Source organism: Ranitomeya imitator, chromosome 1 (assembly GCF_032444005.1).
Source record: "Ranitomeya imitator isolate aRanImi1 chromosome 1, aRanImi1.pri, whole genome shotgun sequence".
NCBI lineage: Eukaryota > Metazoa > Chordata > Amphibia > Anura > Dendrobatidae > Ranitomeya > Ranitomeya imitator.
Window position 1 is genome coordinate 565587333 of NC_091282.1, and position 15910 is coordinate 565603242.

General features: G+C 45.7%; 1 protein-coding gene and 1 long non-coding RNA gene across 2 annotated transcripts in view; one reads left to right on the forward strand and one right to left on the reverse strand.

Moving 5' to 3' along the window:
* Positions 1-15910, reverse strand: part of LOC138679200 (cyclic AMP-responsive element-binding protein 3-like protein 3) — a 534464-nt gene that overhangs the window by 171806 nt on the left and 346748 nt on the right. Inside the window, exon 9 of the mRNA XM_069767781.1 lies at positions 6234-6330. Coding sequence (XP_069623882.1) covers positions 6234-6330 — 97 coding nt within the window. The remainder of the gene's footprint in view (positions 1-6233; positions 6331-15910) is intronic.
* LOC138679227 (uncharacterized) overlaps positions 1-15910 on the forward strand; it is a 51251-nt gene that overhangs the window by 34547 nt on the left and 794 nt on the right. The window lies entirely within an intron of this gene.

Here is a 15910-nt window from a genome sequence, read left to right on the forward strand (position 1 = left end):
GTGTCCGGCAGTGCTTGGAATGGAGGTGGCCGTGCAGTGGTATGCAACAGATGTCGGCATAGAGGTAAAGCGTGACAGGGTGGGCACAGGTGGAAATGCCCCCACTGTTTGCTGAAAATACCGATTCTGCTGCATAGCCTGCACGTAAGCAGCATTGCAGGCCTGTATAACACTAATCTGGAGATCGGGAGTAAGGTGTTCTGACATGCCCTGTTAAATTTGATTAAAAAATTGATGTGCTGGCCTCTGGAGGTTGGCTTTCACTTGGGCAAGGTCTGTGGTAACCTCTTGGATACGTGTACTCATGGCTAATGGCAGTATCCAGTCGGTCACCCATCGCCTTGAGTCCCTCGTGGAAAACCGAGCTCAAGTGCAAAAACTCGGGCATGAGTGACCTGTCCGCGGCCCTCTGCCGCTGCCGGGAGGAGCCCCCCAAAAATGGGCAGAGGCAGAGGACTGGGAAAGGGGATCACCTGATGGACCAGCTTCCTGGTCTTCAGTTAGGGTATGTGTCCACGTTCAGGCTTGCTTTAGGATTTGGTCAGGATTTTATGCAGGTAAATTCCTGACCAAATCTGCACCTGAGGTCACTGGCAGGTCGCCTGCGGTGTTCTTGCGTGTTTTGCTCATTGTAACGACATGCTGCGTTCTGAAAAGACGTGCCGCATGTGCGTTTTTGCCGCTATGCCACATGCGTTTTTTCCTGCATAGTGGAGACGGGATTTCATTAAATCCCCTCCACTATGCTGTAACATCTGGATGCTGCGTTTTTGACGCTGCGGCTTAACGCAGCGTCAAAAATGCAGCTTTTCTTGAACGTGGAAACATACCCTAAGTGTGGCAGGCCCACTTGCTGCAGCGCTGGAGAATGGCTGGGACGAGTCCGTGGCTGTCTGATGAAGGACCGCTCCAGAACCAGGGCCAACGGTGCTGCTCCATGTGCTGTGAAAAAAGAAGAAAAATAAATTAATACCAAACATTTAAAAAACGCAAACTCCTGTGTCAGTATTTGGTCAGTATTTTACATCACTATTGGTAAGCCAAAACCACGAGTGGAACAATGTGAGAAAAAGTATAATAGAAACATATGCACCACTTCTGCATTGATCACCCACTCATGGTTTTGGCTTACAAATACTGATGTAAAATATGAAGGGTCGATGGAGGTCATACAAGGCATATCTAGCAGGGCAGCACGGTGGCGCAGTGGTTAGCACAGCAGCCTTGCAGCGCTGGGGTCCTGGGTTCTAATCCCACCCAGGACAACATCTGCAAAGAGTTTGTATGTTCTCTCCGTGTTTGCGTGGGTTTCCTCCGGGCACTCCGGTTTCCTCCCACATTCGAAAGACATACTGATAGGGATTCTAGATTGTGAGCCCCATCGGAGACAGTGATGATAATGTGTGCAAAACTGTAAAGCGTTGCGGAATATGTTAGCGCTATATAAAAATAAAGATTATTATTATCTATACTCACCAGGACATGTGTCAGAAATAATGAATTCATGAGGCATTTATTTGTGCATCATGGATTCATTATTTCTGACGCCTGACTTGATGACTATAAATCTGTTTTTGTAGGCTGTCGTCACACTGTCACTATTTGGTAAGTATTTTACATCACTATTGGTAAGCCAAAACCACGAGTGGAACAATGTGGGGAAATGTATAATAGAAACATATGCACCACTTCAGCATTGATTACCCACTCATGGTTTTGGCTTACAAATAGTGACCAAAAACTGCTAGTGTGATGGCAGCCTAATGCAATACAAAACATTTTTTTTTTTTCACCAAAAATATACTTACGTTCTCTGGAAAGGACCGCTCTCAAAAATGCAAGGAGGCGGTGATATTTGTATTTTCTGATCCTTGCTCCGGAACCACTAGGAAGCTGGCTGTCTTGATGCAGGTCCTTGTTGAAGCGGTCCTTCATCGTACGCCAACGTGTTTTGACTTTGAGCACCGTTGAAAAAACAAAACAATGGTTCAACAATGGTCTTTTGGCTGTGCTCACACAACTGTGTGTGATGAGAGAAACTCTCAGGAGTTTCTCTCATCACATACAGTTGTGTGAGCACGGCCAAGGTCTCTGCTGCTTCACACTGCATTGCAATACTTACCAAATGCATTTCGGACCCGAGTAGGGGCGTTGTCCCAGCCATCCCACATCGCTTTGGCCACCTCATTCCATAGCCGCCGGATCGTCACGTTGTCCGAGTGCTGCGGAACCCGGGTGTCCCACAACGGGACTCGCTCATGGACCAAGGAGATGAGGTGGTCATTGTCTATGAGGTCCTCATCCCATTCTGGAACCTAAAAAAAAAAGGACATTAATTTTGGAGACATTAACATAAGGAAGAAAGAAAACAGAATCAGAGAAACGGCATGAATATTGAAAGTCAAGAAAAAAGGAGTGCAGAAGTAAAAGGGAAAGAAAGAGAAAAGTAAAGAAATTAAGATTCAAGAATTGTCAAGTGTGGATACAATAAACAGTCAGCCACGTATACATGCACGCTGCCGCCGTGCCACCCGACTGTGACCCCGCTCCTCCTGCGACCCCGCTCCTCCTGCTCAGCCTCTGCCGCAGTGGAAGAAGTGCTCTACAAAAACAAACCAAAAAATTGTCATATGTGTTTATGTGACAGTGAATACTTACCAATCTGAGGAGGTGAATACTCACTTCGCTGACATTTTCCGCATGATGCATGCATGCAGAAAGAAATGGCAGAAATTAGGACATGTAGAAACAGAAAGTAGAAAATATAGGCATTGGCTATGATATACTCACATTGTTCAGTGTCTTGTTTTTCTCCAAGGTTGTAGCCGGCGTCTCGTCTGGTTCACTGTCTGCTGAGAAGTGACCTGCAAATGTCCACTCCCTCCCTTTATCACCTTTGCATGTGGGGGGTGGCTAATCAGTGTCTATACATGTTTTCCTGGGATACAGCGCATGCGTTCACAAACGCAAGCAACGCATGTGCTTGTGAACGCATGCGTTCACATAGACAGCAATGCGTTTTTTTGCACATTCCTTACGCAATCGACCGCATATGTTTCTAGGCGGCAAATTGACGCCTCTAAAATTACTACATGTAGTGTTTACCGCGCCAAACCGCAGACAACGAAATGACGCATGCGTCGTCAAACGCGGCAAAACGCAACCGATTGCAGACGCATGCGTCCCTAATGTTAAATATAGGAATACACAACACATGCGGATATTTGCAGAAGAAACTCTGCGGACACAACCGCAAATGTGAAACCGGCCTTTGTATTAATAAAATTTATTGATTTTACTTCATGGCTTAGACTTCTTGCTATAGTTGGATACTACTATTAACCCTCCGTCACATACAACTGATCTGACAGGCGCTTCTCTTTTACTTTCATTTCTCCTTCCTCACCAGATTGTGAGGAAACCCCCTCCCTCCAGGTAGTCTCCTGTCTCTTGAAGGTCTGTGAAACCTGATATCACAGTTGGATTTCAGAGCTTCAGGGGAGAGGATATAGCTGCACAGATCTCTCAGGCTCATTGTATGTGAATACGTCACATTCAGTAAGGTTGGTATTTTATGTTTTTATTCATCACAATAGTTTATTTAGCTTGTTTTATGAATGTATAGCACAAAATGTGAGGATATTTAATAGAAATAAGGGAGATTTTATAAAAGAAAGTGTGCTGCTCAGGCATATACAGTAGTTCCCTAACATATTCCTTCTCTTGCTTCAGATTATCTGCTGAAATGGAGAGGAAAACGTACAATTTATCCAAACAACTTGATGTTGAGGAAGTAACAAACATGCTGTTAGATGATAGAGACCTCACACTGAATGAGGATTTAGGAGAGGAAAGTGAGATTGATTCTCATGATGAGGTGGAAGAATGTGTCCTGGATTCTGAAACAGAGCAAGATGGTGACAGTGGTGAGGATGAAGAAGTTGGATCATATTATATTGGAAAAGATAAAAATACTAAATGGAACAAGAAGACATTCCAGAAAAAAACGTAGGGAACCTTTAAACATTATTACTCACCTTCCTGCAGTAATAGGAACTGCACGTAATGCAAAAACTGCAGTTGAATGCTGGAACAGTAGTTTTACAGATGAAACTCTGGACTCTATTGTCACATATACCAACCAATATATAGACATTATAAAGGACAAGTACATCTGCAACAGAACCATCAAGCCCACAGATGAAATAGAACTGCGTGCTTTTTTTGAATTACTGTACCTTGCAGGAGCTTATAGGGCAAATAGACAAAGTTTGGAGGAACTTTGGGGTAAAGATGGGGATGGAGTTGAAAAATTTAGCCTTGTTATGTCCATAAACAGATTCAAGATTCTAATTCGTTGCCTTCGGTTTGACGACAGAACTACCCGAACCGAACGCAAAACACATGACCGACTTGCTCCAATTCGTGATATATTTCAAAGATTTGTTGTAAACTGTAAACAAAGTTATTACCCTGGAGAGAATCTCACTATTGACGAAATGCTCCCTGGTTTTCGTGGTAGATGTGCCTTTCGTCAATATATTCCATCAAAGCCAAACAAATATGGAATAAAAATTTATGCCCTTGTTGATGCCAGTAAGACCTACACTTACAACCTGGAAGTTTATGCAGGAAAACAACCAGAAGGTCCTTACTGTGTGAGCAACAAACCCATTGATGTTGTAAAAAGACTGGCTGAACCCTTATTTGGATCGGGGCGCAATATTACAGCTGACAATTGGTTTACAAGCTGTGATCTGATTGATTATCTGAAAATTCAGAAGCGGTCATATGTGGGAACTGTAAGAAAAAACAAAAGGGAATTGCCGCCACAGTTTGTAAGTGTGAAAGAGAGACAACAGTACAGCAGTATGTTTGCATTCCATAATGGAAAGGCTTTAGTTTCCTATGTACCACATGCCAAAAAAAAATCGTACTTCTATCAACACTTCATGATGATGCTGCCATCGATCCTGGGACTGGGGCAGAAAAAAAAAACGGAGATAATTACATTTTACAATGCCACCAAAGGGGGTGTGGATACAGCAGATCAGATGTGCTCCACTTTCAACGTCATCAGAAACATCAAACGCTGGCCAATGGTCATATTTTTTGCTATGTTGAATTTGGGTGGTATAAATTCACAAGTAATTTATCTTGAAAACAAGCTTGAACCACTCTGTAGACGATTGTATCTGAAAAAATTGGCCCATGAACTAGTACTTGGAGAGCTACGCAGGAGAAGCGTGAAAACAATCGGTATCCCCTCTCGCCTTCAAGTTCAGCTCAAAAGGTTCCGCCCAGAAGATGATGGTGAAAAGTCACCATCTGCACCACCTCACAAAAGAAGGAGATGCACCACCTGCCAAACGGAAAGCGGAACCAGAAGGCTTTCAAATTATGAATGTCTCAAATGTCATAAAGCAATTTGCCTGACACATGCAAAAATGGTGTGTAATTCTTGCTATTTGCTCTGCAAGTGTGACTTTTCTGGGGAAACCTCAGCATCTACTTCTGATTGAATATGTTTTTAATAGTACTTAAGGTACCTTAAAATTAAGTTTGTGTTCAAAAATTTTCTTTGTACATTTTTTTGAGAGAGTCGAACTGGGGACTATTTGGCGGGAGTTTTGAAAAGTTTGTATTTCCTAGTTATTAGTTTTATGTTAAGTAAATGTTTTTTTTGCAACTGATTATGTGTAGTCTCTTTTATTACATCCCCATGAAGGTCACTGATCACTTTTAGAGCACTGAAATTGCAAACATTAGATATTATAGGTATTTTTCCAGCAGGCGCCTGACAGGCACATTGTATGTGAACTCGTTAGTCCGAATATTGTATGTGACGGAGGGTTAAGTTCTGATGGATCACACCACCATTGTAACCATTTGGTTACAAAAATATTTAAACACAGGTTGTAATGTAACAAACAAAATAGGTTAAAAGTCAAGGGGGGAATACTTTGTATTATCAATTCTATATCTGGAGTTCAGAGCATCTTTGTTTGATAGTACAAGTATTAGTAAATTCTATATATTTTTACTAGGAAACATCTAACTATAGACCATGAAAATTAGCACTAAGTAACATAACATATCTCTGGAACTGTGTGGCAAATTAAAACAAAGGTAATAAAATTAGTGCAAAACTGGCCACTTTTGATCTGGTGACAGGTCATCTTTAAGTATAGATATTACTGAAAGAAAGCACATGAAGGATTTGAGTAATTTACCTCTGACTGGTTGGAAATCACTCCCCTCTTTGGCTTTGTTTTTTGTAAATTGACTCAACGATGGGAAAAGGATAAGGGAGAAAGAGAGTAGCAATACCTGCAAACAGAGAAATTATATGAGAGCTTAGAGGCAAAAACCCAAATAGAAAACTTATACCCCTAAATAAAAAATATAATATAAAAATAACATATATAATTTAAAAACAAAAATGATACACTTAACCCCTTTAGCCCCGAAGGTGGTTTGCACGTTAATGACCAGGCCAATTTTTACAATTTTGACCACTATCACTTTATGAGGTAATAACTCTGGATTGCTTCAACGGATCCCAGTGATTCTGAGTGTGACGGGGTCTACCAATCTGGGGTACCTCTTTCAGTACCATCCCGTGTTTTCCGAGGTCCAAGGAGAATATCGTGCCCCCTCTGCCCAGGGGCGCAGCCTGTGGGCTGATGCATTAGGGCCTTGCATCTCACATGGAACCTATTATACATACATATAACTGCACAACATATTCTGGGTGCCGAGTGGTTCTGTAACACGTAACACGGCTCCCCTATTCAGCGACGCGATCGGCATACAGTCTGATCCTCAACGGATCGGTTTGGGGATTACCGAAGTTTATGGGGTTGGTACAAGTTCCGTTTATCGACTTAGTCCATCGGCATTACCGTTTTGTTTGCCGGGTCTGTAGTGGATGGTGAAGTCCAGAGGTTGTAGGGCTAAACTCCACCGCAGCAATCTGGCGTTGTCTCCGGAGACCTGATTAAGCCAGACTAGGAGATTATGGTCTGTTAGGAGGGAAAACTCCATACAAATATGGTTGCAAGGCACTCCTTCTCAATAGCCGCATAGCTTACTTCATGGGGCAGTAGTTTCCGACTCAGGTAAGCTACCGGGTGTTCTTGGCATCTGGCCCGACTTGGCTCAGTACTGCCCCCAATGCAAACATAGAAGCGTCTGTGTGAACAAGGAAACGCTTAGTTGGATCGGGTGCGGCCAATACAGGGGTATTGGTGAGGGTGTCCTTTAGTTGGCAGAAGGCTTCCTCACACTCTGGGGTCCAGGTTACCTGGCGGTGTTGGTTCTTATGGGTCAGATCAGTGAGGGGCTTGGCTACGCTGCTGTAATTGGGAACAAATTTCATGTAATACCCTGCTGTCCCTAGAAATGCCATGACCTGGGTTTCAGTGCGTGGGATGGGCCATTTGGCTATGGCCTCAATCTTGGCTGGTTCTGGTCACTGTTTCCCACTTCCCACCCAATGCCCTAAATACTGAACTTCTGTTTTGCCCACGTGACACTTGTTTGGGTTCAGGGTGATTCCGGCCTGGTGAATCCTGTCCAATATTGTCTCTAGGTGATTTAGATGCTCTTCCCATGTCGCACTGTAGATGGCGATGTTGTCCAGGTAGGCACAAGCATAGTCCTGGAGACCATCCAGAAGCCGGTCAGCCAGCCTTTGGAAGGTCGCCAGGGCATTCTTCAACCCGAATGGCATATCTCGAAACTGGAATAAGCCAAACCGGGTGACAAATCCCGACTTGAGAATAGCGTCAGGACTATTGGGCCTTGGAATATTGGGCCTTGTCTTTTATAGTTTCACCCTCTGTCAGGCTGGAGGAACATCTCTTCTTGCATTTTTTGTTGTTTGGGTTCTTATTTATGTTTTTTTTTTGTTTTTTTGTTTTTTTACAGTAACTGCCTTTGCCAGTAGCCTTTGGATAGATCGATGGTGGTCAAATACTTTGCCGCCGCCAGCCGGTCTAACAACTCATCCACAAGCGGCATGGGATATGCATCCGTCACTGTTTTCTCATTGAGCTTACAATAGTCTACACAAAACTGTGTAGTCCCATCCTTCTTGGGCACTAACACTACGGGGGATGCCCAGGGACTATCTGACTCTTCAATGACCCCTAAACGCAGCATCTCTTGTATCTCTTGTCGCATCCTCTCTCGTTCAAGCTCAGGGATGCAGAAGGGGTTTTGTCGCAGGGGGTCTGATCCTGGGTCTCAACCTTGTGTTGTGCCAGGCGAGTGTACCCTGGTCTCCCCAAAAACATCCTCTGTCGCTGCCTCAACAACTCCTCCGCCTGCTGTCTCTCCCGGGGGGCTTAGGTCTTCACCCAAGTGTACCTGGTCCCATGTTTTGGACTGAGTCCTTTCCCCTAAGACATCCGGCAAGGGAAGCCCAGCTAAATCCTCTGCTTCAGGTGCACAGATGGCCACTACCTCTTCAGGGCGCTCCCGGTAGGGCTTCAGCATATTCACGTGGATCATGCGGATAACCCTGGGGTCGTCACAATCGGCGACATTATAGGTTGTGCCATGCAGCTTGAAACTTGTTCTGCTTAGTGGCCTCTAACACCAGGACCTTCTGTCCTATTTCCAAGGTGCGTTCTCTGGCCCTCCGATCGTACCATACGCGCTGGCGCCGCTGGGGCGCCTGCATGTTCTCACGTACAGCCTGGGTCAGCTCCTGTAGGCGGTCCTGGAATTCCAGCACATAGGGTACAATAGGTACCCCTTCTTTGAGGCCCTCCCCTTCCCAGTGTTCTAGCACTAAGTCTAGGGGTCCCCTTACCCGTCTCCCGTATACCAGCTCGAACGGGGAGAACCCCTTGGATTCTTGGGGCACCTCCCAATAGGCAAACAGGAGGTATGGCAAGAATTTCTCCCAGTCCCTGTAGGTCCTGATAAAAGTCCCAATGAGCTGTTTTAATGTCCCGTTAAAGCGTTCACACAACCCAATGGTTTGTGGGTGGCACGGGGCGCTTCTAATGGACTTTACGTTGCACAGCTTCCACAGTTGGTTGGTCACCTCTGTTGTAAACTGGGTACCCTGGTCCGAGATAATCTCCCGGGGAAATCCAACCCGTGAGAAAACCTGGAGCAGGGCGACCGCCACCGTCTCTGCCAGTATGTTAGGTAACACAACCGCCTCTGGATACCGTGTGGCATAATCTACCACTGTCAATATATACCTTTTCCCTGACGGACTGGGTTTGGCTAATGGCCGTATCAGATCGACCTCTACTCGGCTAAATGGTTCCTCCACAATGGGGAGGGGCGTAATTTGGCCTTGCATTAATTCCCCCTTTTGCCAATGCGCTGGCAACTGTCACAGATCTGGCAGTACTGACGAACATCATAGGTTAACCCTGGCCAAAAGAAGTTTTGTGTCAGACGATGCCTGGTACGACTGACGCCGAAGTGCCCGGCGAAGGGTATGTCATGGGAGATTCGCAGTAACTCCTGCCTATACTTCTTGGGAACTACCAGCTGTCGTTTTATAGTGAGGCTCATCCCTGTGTGGTGCTGCTCTGTGATCTGGTAGTGGAGTCCCTGCTTCAATACAAACTGTACCCCTTCCACTACCCCTCTCCCCTCCTGTGCCTTCCCACAATATCCCTCTAATGAAGGATCCTCAAGTAACGCCCTCTTAAATTCATCTGGGGTGGCCCAAGAAATGTGTCTGGTTATTGGAATACATGTAGGGCTGGGATGTCTTACCTGGGCCTCCTCTGAGTGTGATTCCGCCTCCGCAGCTCAAGCTTGACTCTGGGTGGTCACAGGATATGTCTCAGCCAGAGGGGCAACCGAGAATGCAGACAACATGGGCCCCAAGTCATTTCCCAGCAAGACGTCTGCAGGCAAATCCTCCATCAAGCCGACCCCAACAAGGCTATCCCCGACTCCCCAATTCAGGTGAATTCTGGCAGTAGGCAGTCAATGTATAGCTCCCCCTGCTACACGGACTGCCACTGTCCGGTCCGTCTTCTCTTGGTCCCGGACGAGATGATGCTTCACAAGGGTCAAAGTTGCCCCGGAATCTCATAGTCCCTGCATACGTTTCCCATTAACCCACATGACCTGTCAATGCTGTTGTCGATTATCTGCCCGGGCTGCCTGCACGGGGTCTACTTCATGCAGCACTTCCTCCATCTCTTCCACCCCTTGGTTAGTCGTAGCCCCCAATGCCGGGTCAGCTTCACCTTGGTAGCAGTGTACAGCTGCCCAGCTGAAGGTAGCTGTTCCTGCCTTTGGCCACTGGGTATGCTGAGTCCGGTTGGGACATTGTCTTTGCAGGTGGCCCAGCTGACGGCAGGGGTGGCATCGCGCCCCAGGGGGACTGTGGTAGGCCGGGTTTCTAGCTAGTCCCCCTTCAATCTTCGGTGGTTTGGGGCCCTCTAGGTCCATGGGCGGGCCCCTAGTGGCCATCTTTGATCCGGACAAATGCAGCCTCCTGGCATCATGCTGTTCATCGACTCTTCCTCAAGAGTCGTTGGCCGCCTGTCCCAAAGCCATTCCTGTGTCTCGGGGGTTAGTCCATTAAAGAATTGTTCTAACAAGAAGAGCTGGAGGACATCTTCCTTAGTGGTTGCTTGGCTCCCTTGTACTCACTGTAGCAGTGACCACCGTAATTTAGAAGCCCATTCAGCGTGGGTATCGATAATGCGTTTTAGAAGTCCGCAGAACTTTTGGCGGTATGCCTCTGGTGTCAGCGCATACCGGGCCAAGATCACTTCTTTGATCTGCTCATAGTCCATACAGTCCTCATCAGGTACCGTGCGATAGGCGTCCGCTGCCTAGCCAGAATCAGAACCCGTTCCTCCGGCTTCACTTGATGAAGGGCACAGTGCCGCTCAAAGTCCTGCAGAAAGCCATCAATGTCTTCCTCTGCCTCCCCCAACTGTCAGAAGGCATTATACTGGATCTTTTTGTGGCTTACTGTTGAAGGTACCTGGTGAAAGTCCAGAGCTCCCCCTGCTCGCTGACTCTCCTCTCTCCGCTCTGCCATCTCCATCTTGGCCAGCTCCACTTTGGTCCGCTCTGCCATCTCCATCTTGGCTAGCTCTATCCTGGTCCACTCGGCCATCTTTTCCTTCAAATCAGAACGCACATTAGCCATCACCTCTCGTATGATCTCTACTGCAGGATTTGGGCCATAGAACGCCAGTCTGTTCTTTGCCTCCCTCTGGAATTCAGTCTCCTCCACGTTTACATTGGGGGGCGCTGCACTGTCGTGTTCCATCATGGCTGCTATCAAATCCGCTTTTGTTTTGTTGCTGGCGATCAACCCTAGGGCTTCCACCAGATCTTTTAATGTAGTCCTCTTTAACTTCTGGTAGTTGTTTTCTATTCATTCTTTTCCTCCTGTAGAAGGGGTATCGTATCCCGCTGTCTGCCACCAGTGTAACGGGGTCTACCAATCTGGGGTACCTCTTTCAGTACCACCCCGTGTTTTCGGAGGTCTGCTTTGCGTTGGCTGGAGTCTGAATGAAGGACGCTGGCTGGAATTCCTTGGTTACATGGGCGCATATAAAAGATCACTGCTTCTCCACGTATATTTCCAGTCTGACAACACTTTACTCACAGGACACAGAATATATAACACAGATACAGAGGGCAGGCAAATAGAAAAGCGGCAGGCCAGACATACATTACAATAGCCGCAGGTGGCTGGAGCCTGCTGATATTTACTGTGGGAATTACAAATATGGGGGTGGACAAAAGGGGAATATCGTGTCCCCTCTGCCCAGGGGCGCAGCCTGTGGGCTGATGCATTAGGGATATGCATCTCTCATGGAACCTATTATACATACATATAACTGCACAACATATTCTGGGAGCTGAGTGGTTCTGTAACACGTAACACTGAGATTGTTTTTTTTGTTTTTTTGTGATGTATTGTACTTCATGATAGTGATAAAATTTCATTAGTATGACTTGCGCTAATTTGTGAAAAAAACAGAAATTAAGCGAAAATTTGGCAAATTTTGCTATTTTCCAAACTTATCTTTTCATGTCCACACGGTATTAAGAAATGGGGTATGTGAACTTTTGATCAGGGTCATTTGGATGTTTTGGGTTGTCATTATGATTCAAAGATAGAAAACACAGTAGTTTGACAATAAATGGCTTCACCCAACCACACACCATGAGTGGAGAAAAAGCTTTGGTTTAATCATTCATATTCTCTGAAAAAAAGAAAAAAATATCTACTTTTTTACCACTAAAATGTTGTTTTCTCCCCAGATTTTACATTTTCACACAAGAAGTGGGTAAAAATGGCACTATAATTTGTCCCACAATTTCTACTGAACGTGGCAATACCCCATATGTAGCTGCACAGTACTGCTTAGTCATACTGAGAAACTCAGGAGGGACGCAGTGCTGTTTGCCTCTTGGAGTGCAGATTTTCCTAGAACAGTTTGAGGACTCCAAATACACAGCCCTTAATTGCTAGAAGAGCAGAATCCCCCCTCATTTGACGCCAAGGAAATTATACCCCTTTGGGAATTTATTTACAAGTGTAGTGAGTCACAAATAAGTCACGATTTTGACTCCATGGGTATTTTCCAGAAACAAGCAGCAATGAATGTTGCCCAGTGAAAATTGCTAACTGACATTGTAGTGACCAGTACAATGTAGTGACCAGTGCGCTGCAGTCACCAGTACGTTGTGTCCACCCTGTGCTTCTGCAAAAATGCAAAAATATCAAGGGCATGGCCTAATAACCAAGCTTGTTAAAGGGATAAATAGCCCATAATGACACACAGTACGCCTGAAATGGTTAGAAGACCACTCATACATCTGCTATATATAAGATCATGCAGATATAAACTGCAGATGACATAATGTGAGGAACGTAGCCTAAAAGACAAAATGTAATCAAAAAAGAACAATGTGGAAGTAGATAGGTGGAAAAAATATATTGTAACCTGCTGGAAAAGTAAAGTGCAGGCTCTAAATAGAGATGTCCCTAACCATCGCTACCTGACAGGCTCTGGAGGCCTCGTAAAGCAAGCCAAACTAGGCAAAGAGTCCACAATGCAAAGGGGTGTGGGAAAAGACCCATCACATATTGCTGCTAAAAGCAGCTTCGTCAGGGGAGTATGTAAAAGAATCAAATTGCGGGAAGTATATTGAAGACAATTAGTGCTTCAGTCAACTACCGGTGTGTGGCGTCTGCCTAATTGGTCCAAGCAAGAAGGCAGTCCAGAATGGAGATGGCAGGGATGTGGCCAGATCATGTGGAGAAACCCGGAAGCATCGAAGTGCACGCATGTGCAATGTAACAGACCGGTCTGTTCCAAAAATGGGGGATTGCCAAGTGTGACATAGATAGCGCGTGTGCAGATGGTATCAGGCCCTTGGAAAAGAACTGAGATTGCTCATGAGCAGAGATAAGATCGGCCACAATAAAGGGGGAGTCACACATAACGATATTGTTAACGATATCGTTGCAACATCACGCTTTTGGTGACGTAGCAACGATCCCGCTAACGATCTCGTTATGTGTGACAGCGACCAACGATCAGGCCCCTGCTGGGAGATCGTTGGTCGTTGGGTAATGATCAGGACCTTTTTTTGGTCGCTGATCACCAGCTGTCATCGCTGGATTGGCGTGTGTGACGCCGATCCAGTGATGTGTTCACTTGTAACCAGGGTAAAAATCGGGTTACTAAGCGCAGGGCGGCGCTTAGTAACCCGATATTAACCCTGGTTACCATTGTAAAAGTAAAAAAAAAAACAGTACATACTCACATTCTGATGTCTGTCACGTCCCCCGGCGTCCACAGGGTTAAAACTGCTTTCGGCAGGAGCGCTGCTAATGTGTCAGCGCCGGCTGTAAAGCAGAGCACACGCTGTTACTGCCGGCGCTGACACAGTCAGTGCAGGGAAGCTCTCGGCAGCAGCGCGAGCATTAGCAGCGCTCTTTCCGAAAGCAGTTTTAACCCTGTGGATGCCGGCGGGGGACGTGACAGACATCAGAATGTGAGTATGTAGTGTTTTTTTTTTACTTTTACAATGGCAACCAGGGTAAATATCGGGTTACTAAGCGCGGCCCTGCACTTAGTAACCCGATGTTTACCCTGGTTACCCGGGTGCTGCAGGGGGACTTCGGCATCGTTGAAGACAGTTTCAACGATGCCGAAGTCGTTCCCCTGATCGTTGGTCGCTGGAGAGAGCTGTCTGTGTGACAGCTCCCCAGCGACCACACAACGACTTACCAACGATCACGGCCAGGTCGTATCGCTGGTTGTGATCGTTGGTAAGTCGTTTAGTGTAACTAAAGCTTAAGACAAAATTTAACCAGAGTGTACCCAATCAAATACACTTGCTGAATGGTACATGGCAAAAAGGCGCAGGGAACAGAGGAACTCTCAGTTTTATCAAAGGTTACCTTCAGACCCTACCTCGGTCTTTTCAGCTAAATTCCAAACATTGTTGAATTGAGCTGTTCATTATGGCATCATCATTTCTAATGAGAAGAAATGCACGTGAGTGTAGCATCCGATCATCTCCACCTTTTACATGCTGCCAAAGGTCCACAAGCATGCCACCAAGCCCCCATGCCATCCAATTGTTTCAAGCATTGGCAGTATATGCGAGTAAGCCTGTGCCTATGTGGATTTCTTTTTACAATCCCTGGCTACATCCTTGCCTTCATTTATCATGGACTCAGCCCATTTTATTGAGGTTTGTCACGAAATCATCTTGCCATCTGAATTTTTACTGGTCACGTGATGTGGCGTCGCTTTACTCAAATATCAGACACGAGGATAGGATGAGTGACATCACATTTTTCTTGGATAAATGTAAGCATGTTGACCATAGGCATAATTCGTTTCTGCTTGACCTTTTGGCATTCATTCTCCACCACAATTATTTTCTTTTTGATAAAGTATTTTTTCGACAAATCTCTGGAGTGGAGTGGCGATGGGGGCTCGCTGTGCGCTGGCATACACAAATTTCTTTTTAGGATGGTGGGAGGAGAATGTGGTCTATTCATCTGGTATCTTCCAAGACCAGGTTTGTCACTGACATCGCTACATAGATGACATTTTCTTCATATGGATGGGTACTGAGACTGAATATGTCCAGTTTCTGAACAGCTCGAACCTCAATTCACATAATATTTTTCTTACGCATTCCTTCTCTTCCAGCTTTACCACCTTTCTGGATTTGAGGATTTTTGTGGATAATTTTCACCTGGCCACTGACCTTTATCGCAAGCCAACCACCACAAATTCATTATTGGAGTACAACAGCTTTCATCCGATCCACATGAAGGTGGCATGCCTATTGGTCAATTTCTTAGGGTCAGACAGAATTGCACACGTAACTAGGACTTTCTCTTACAAGCTCAGGGTTTAACAGACCGCTTCAAACAACGAGGCTACCCTAGGATGGTAATTTTTACCGCATTTCAGCAGGCCTAACAACAAGATCAAGCCTCACTTCTTTCCCCGCGCATTTGTGAACATGAGTCCCAGCCAAGATTCATCACGGACTACAAGAATAGATGGCACCAGGTAAATAGTATACTATCTAGGCCTTGACCAATCCTTACCACGGATAGCCAGACTTCTGTAGTAACAAGCACACGGCCTCTCCTTGCAGTCAGAAGAGCACCCAATTTACTGGATCTCTTGACCAGAAGCCATTTTTCTTGGACCACCCAAAAGTTGAATAGGGGGATCATATTGAAGGGATCTTTCCCATGTGGGGACTGTCATGTCTGCACATTTATTATTCCGACACGAGATGCCTTTCTTAATCCCCTCAACCTTAAGGAAGCATTTTTAAAGATCTATGTGCTCATTTGCCCCTGTAATAAGGTGTATGTAGGGCAGACCTCACAGGAGTTGAGGAAAAGGGCCCA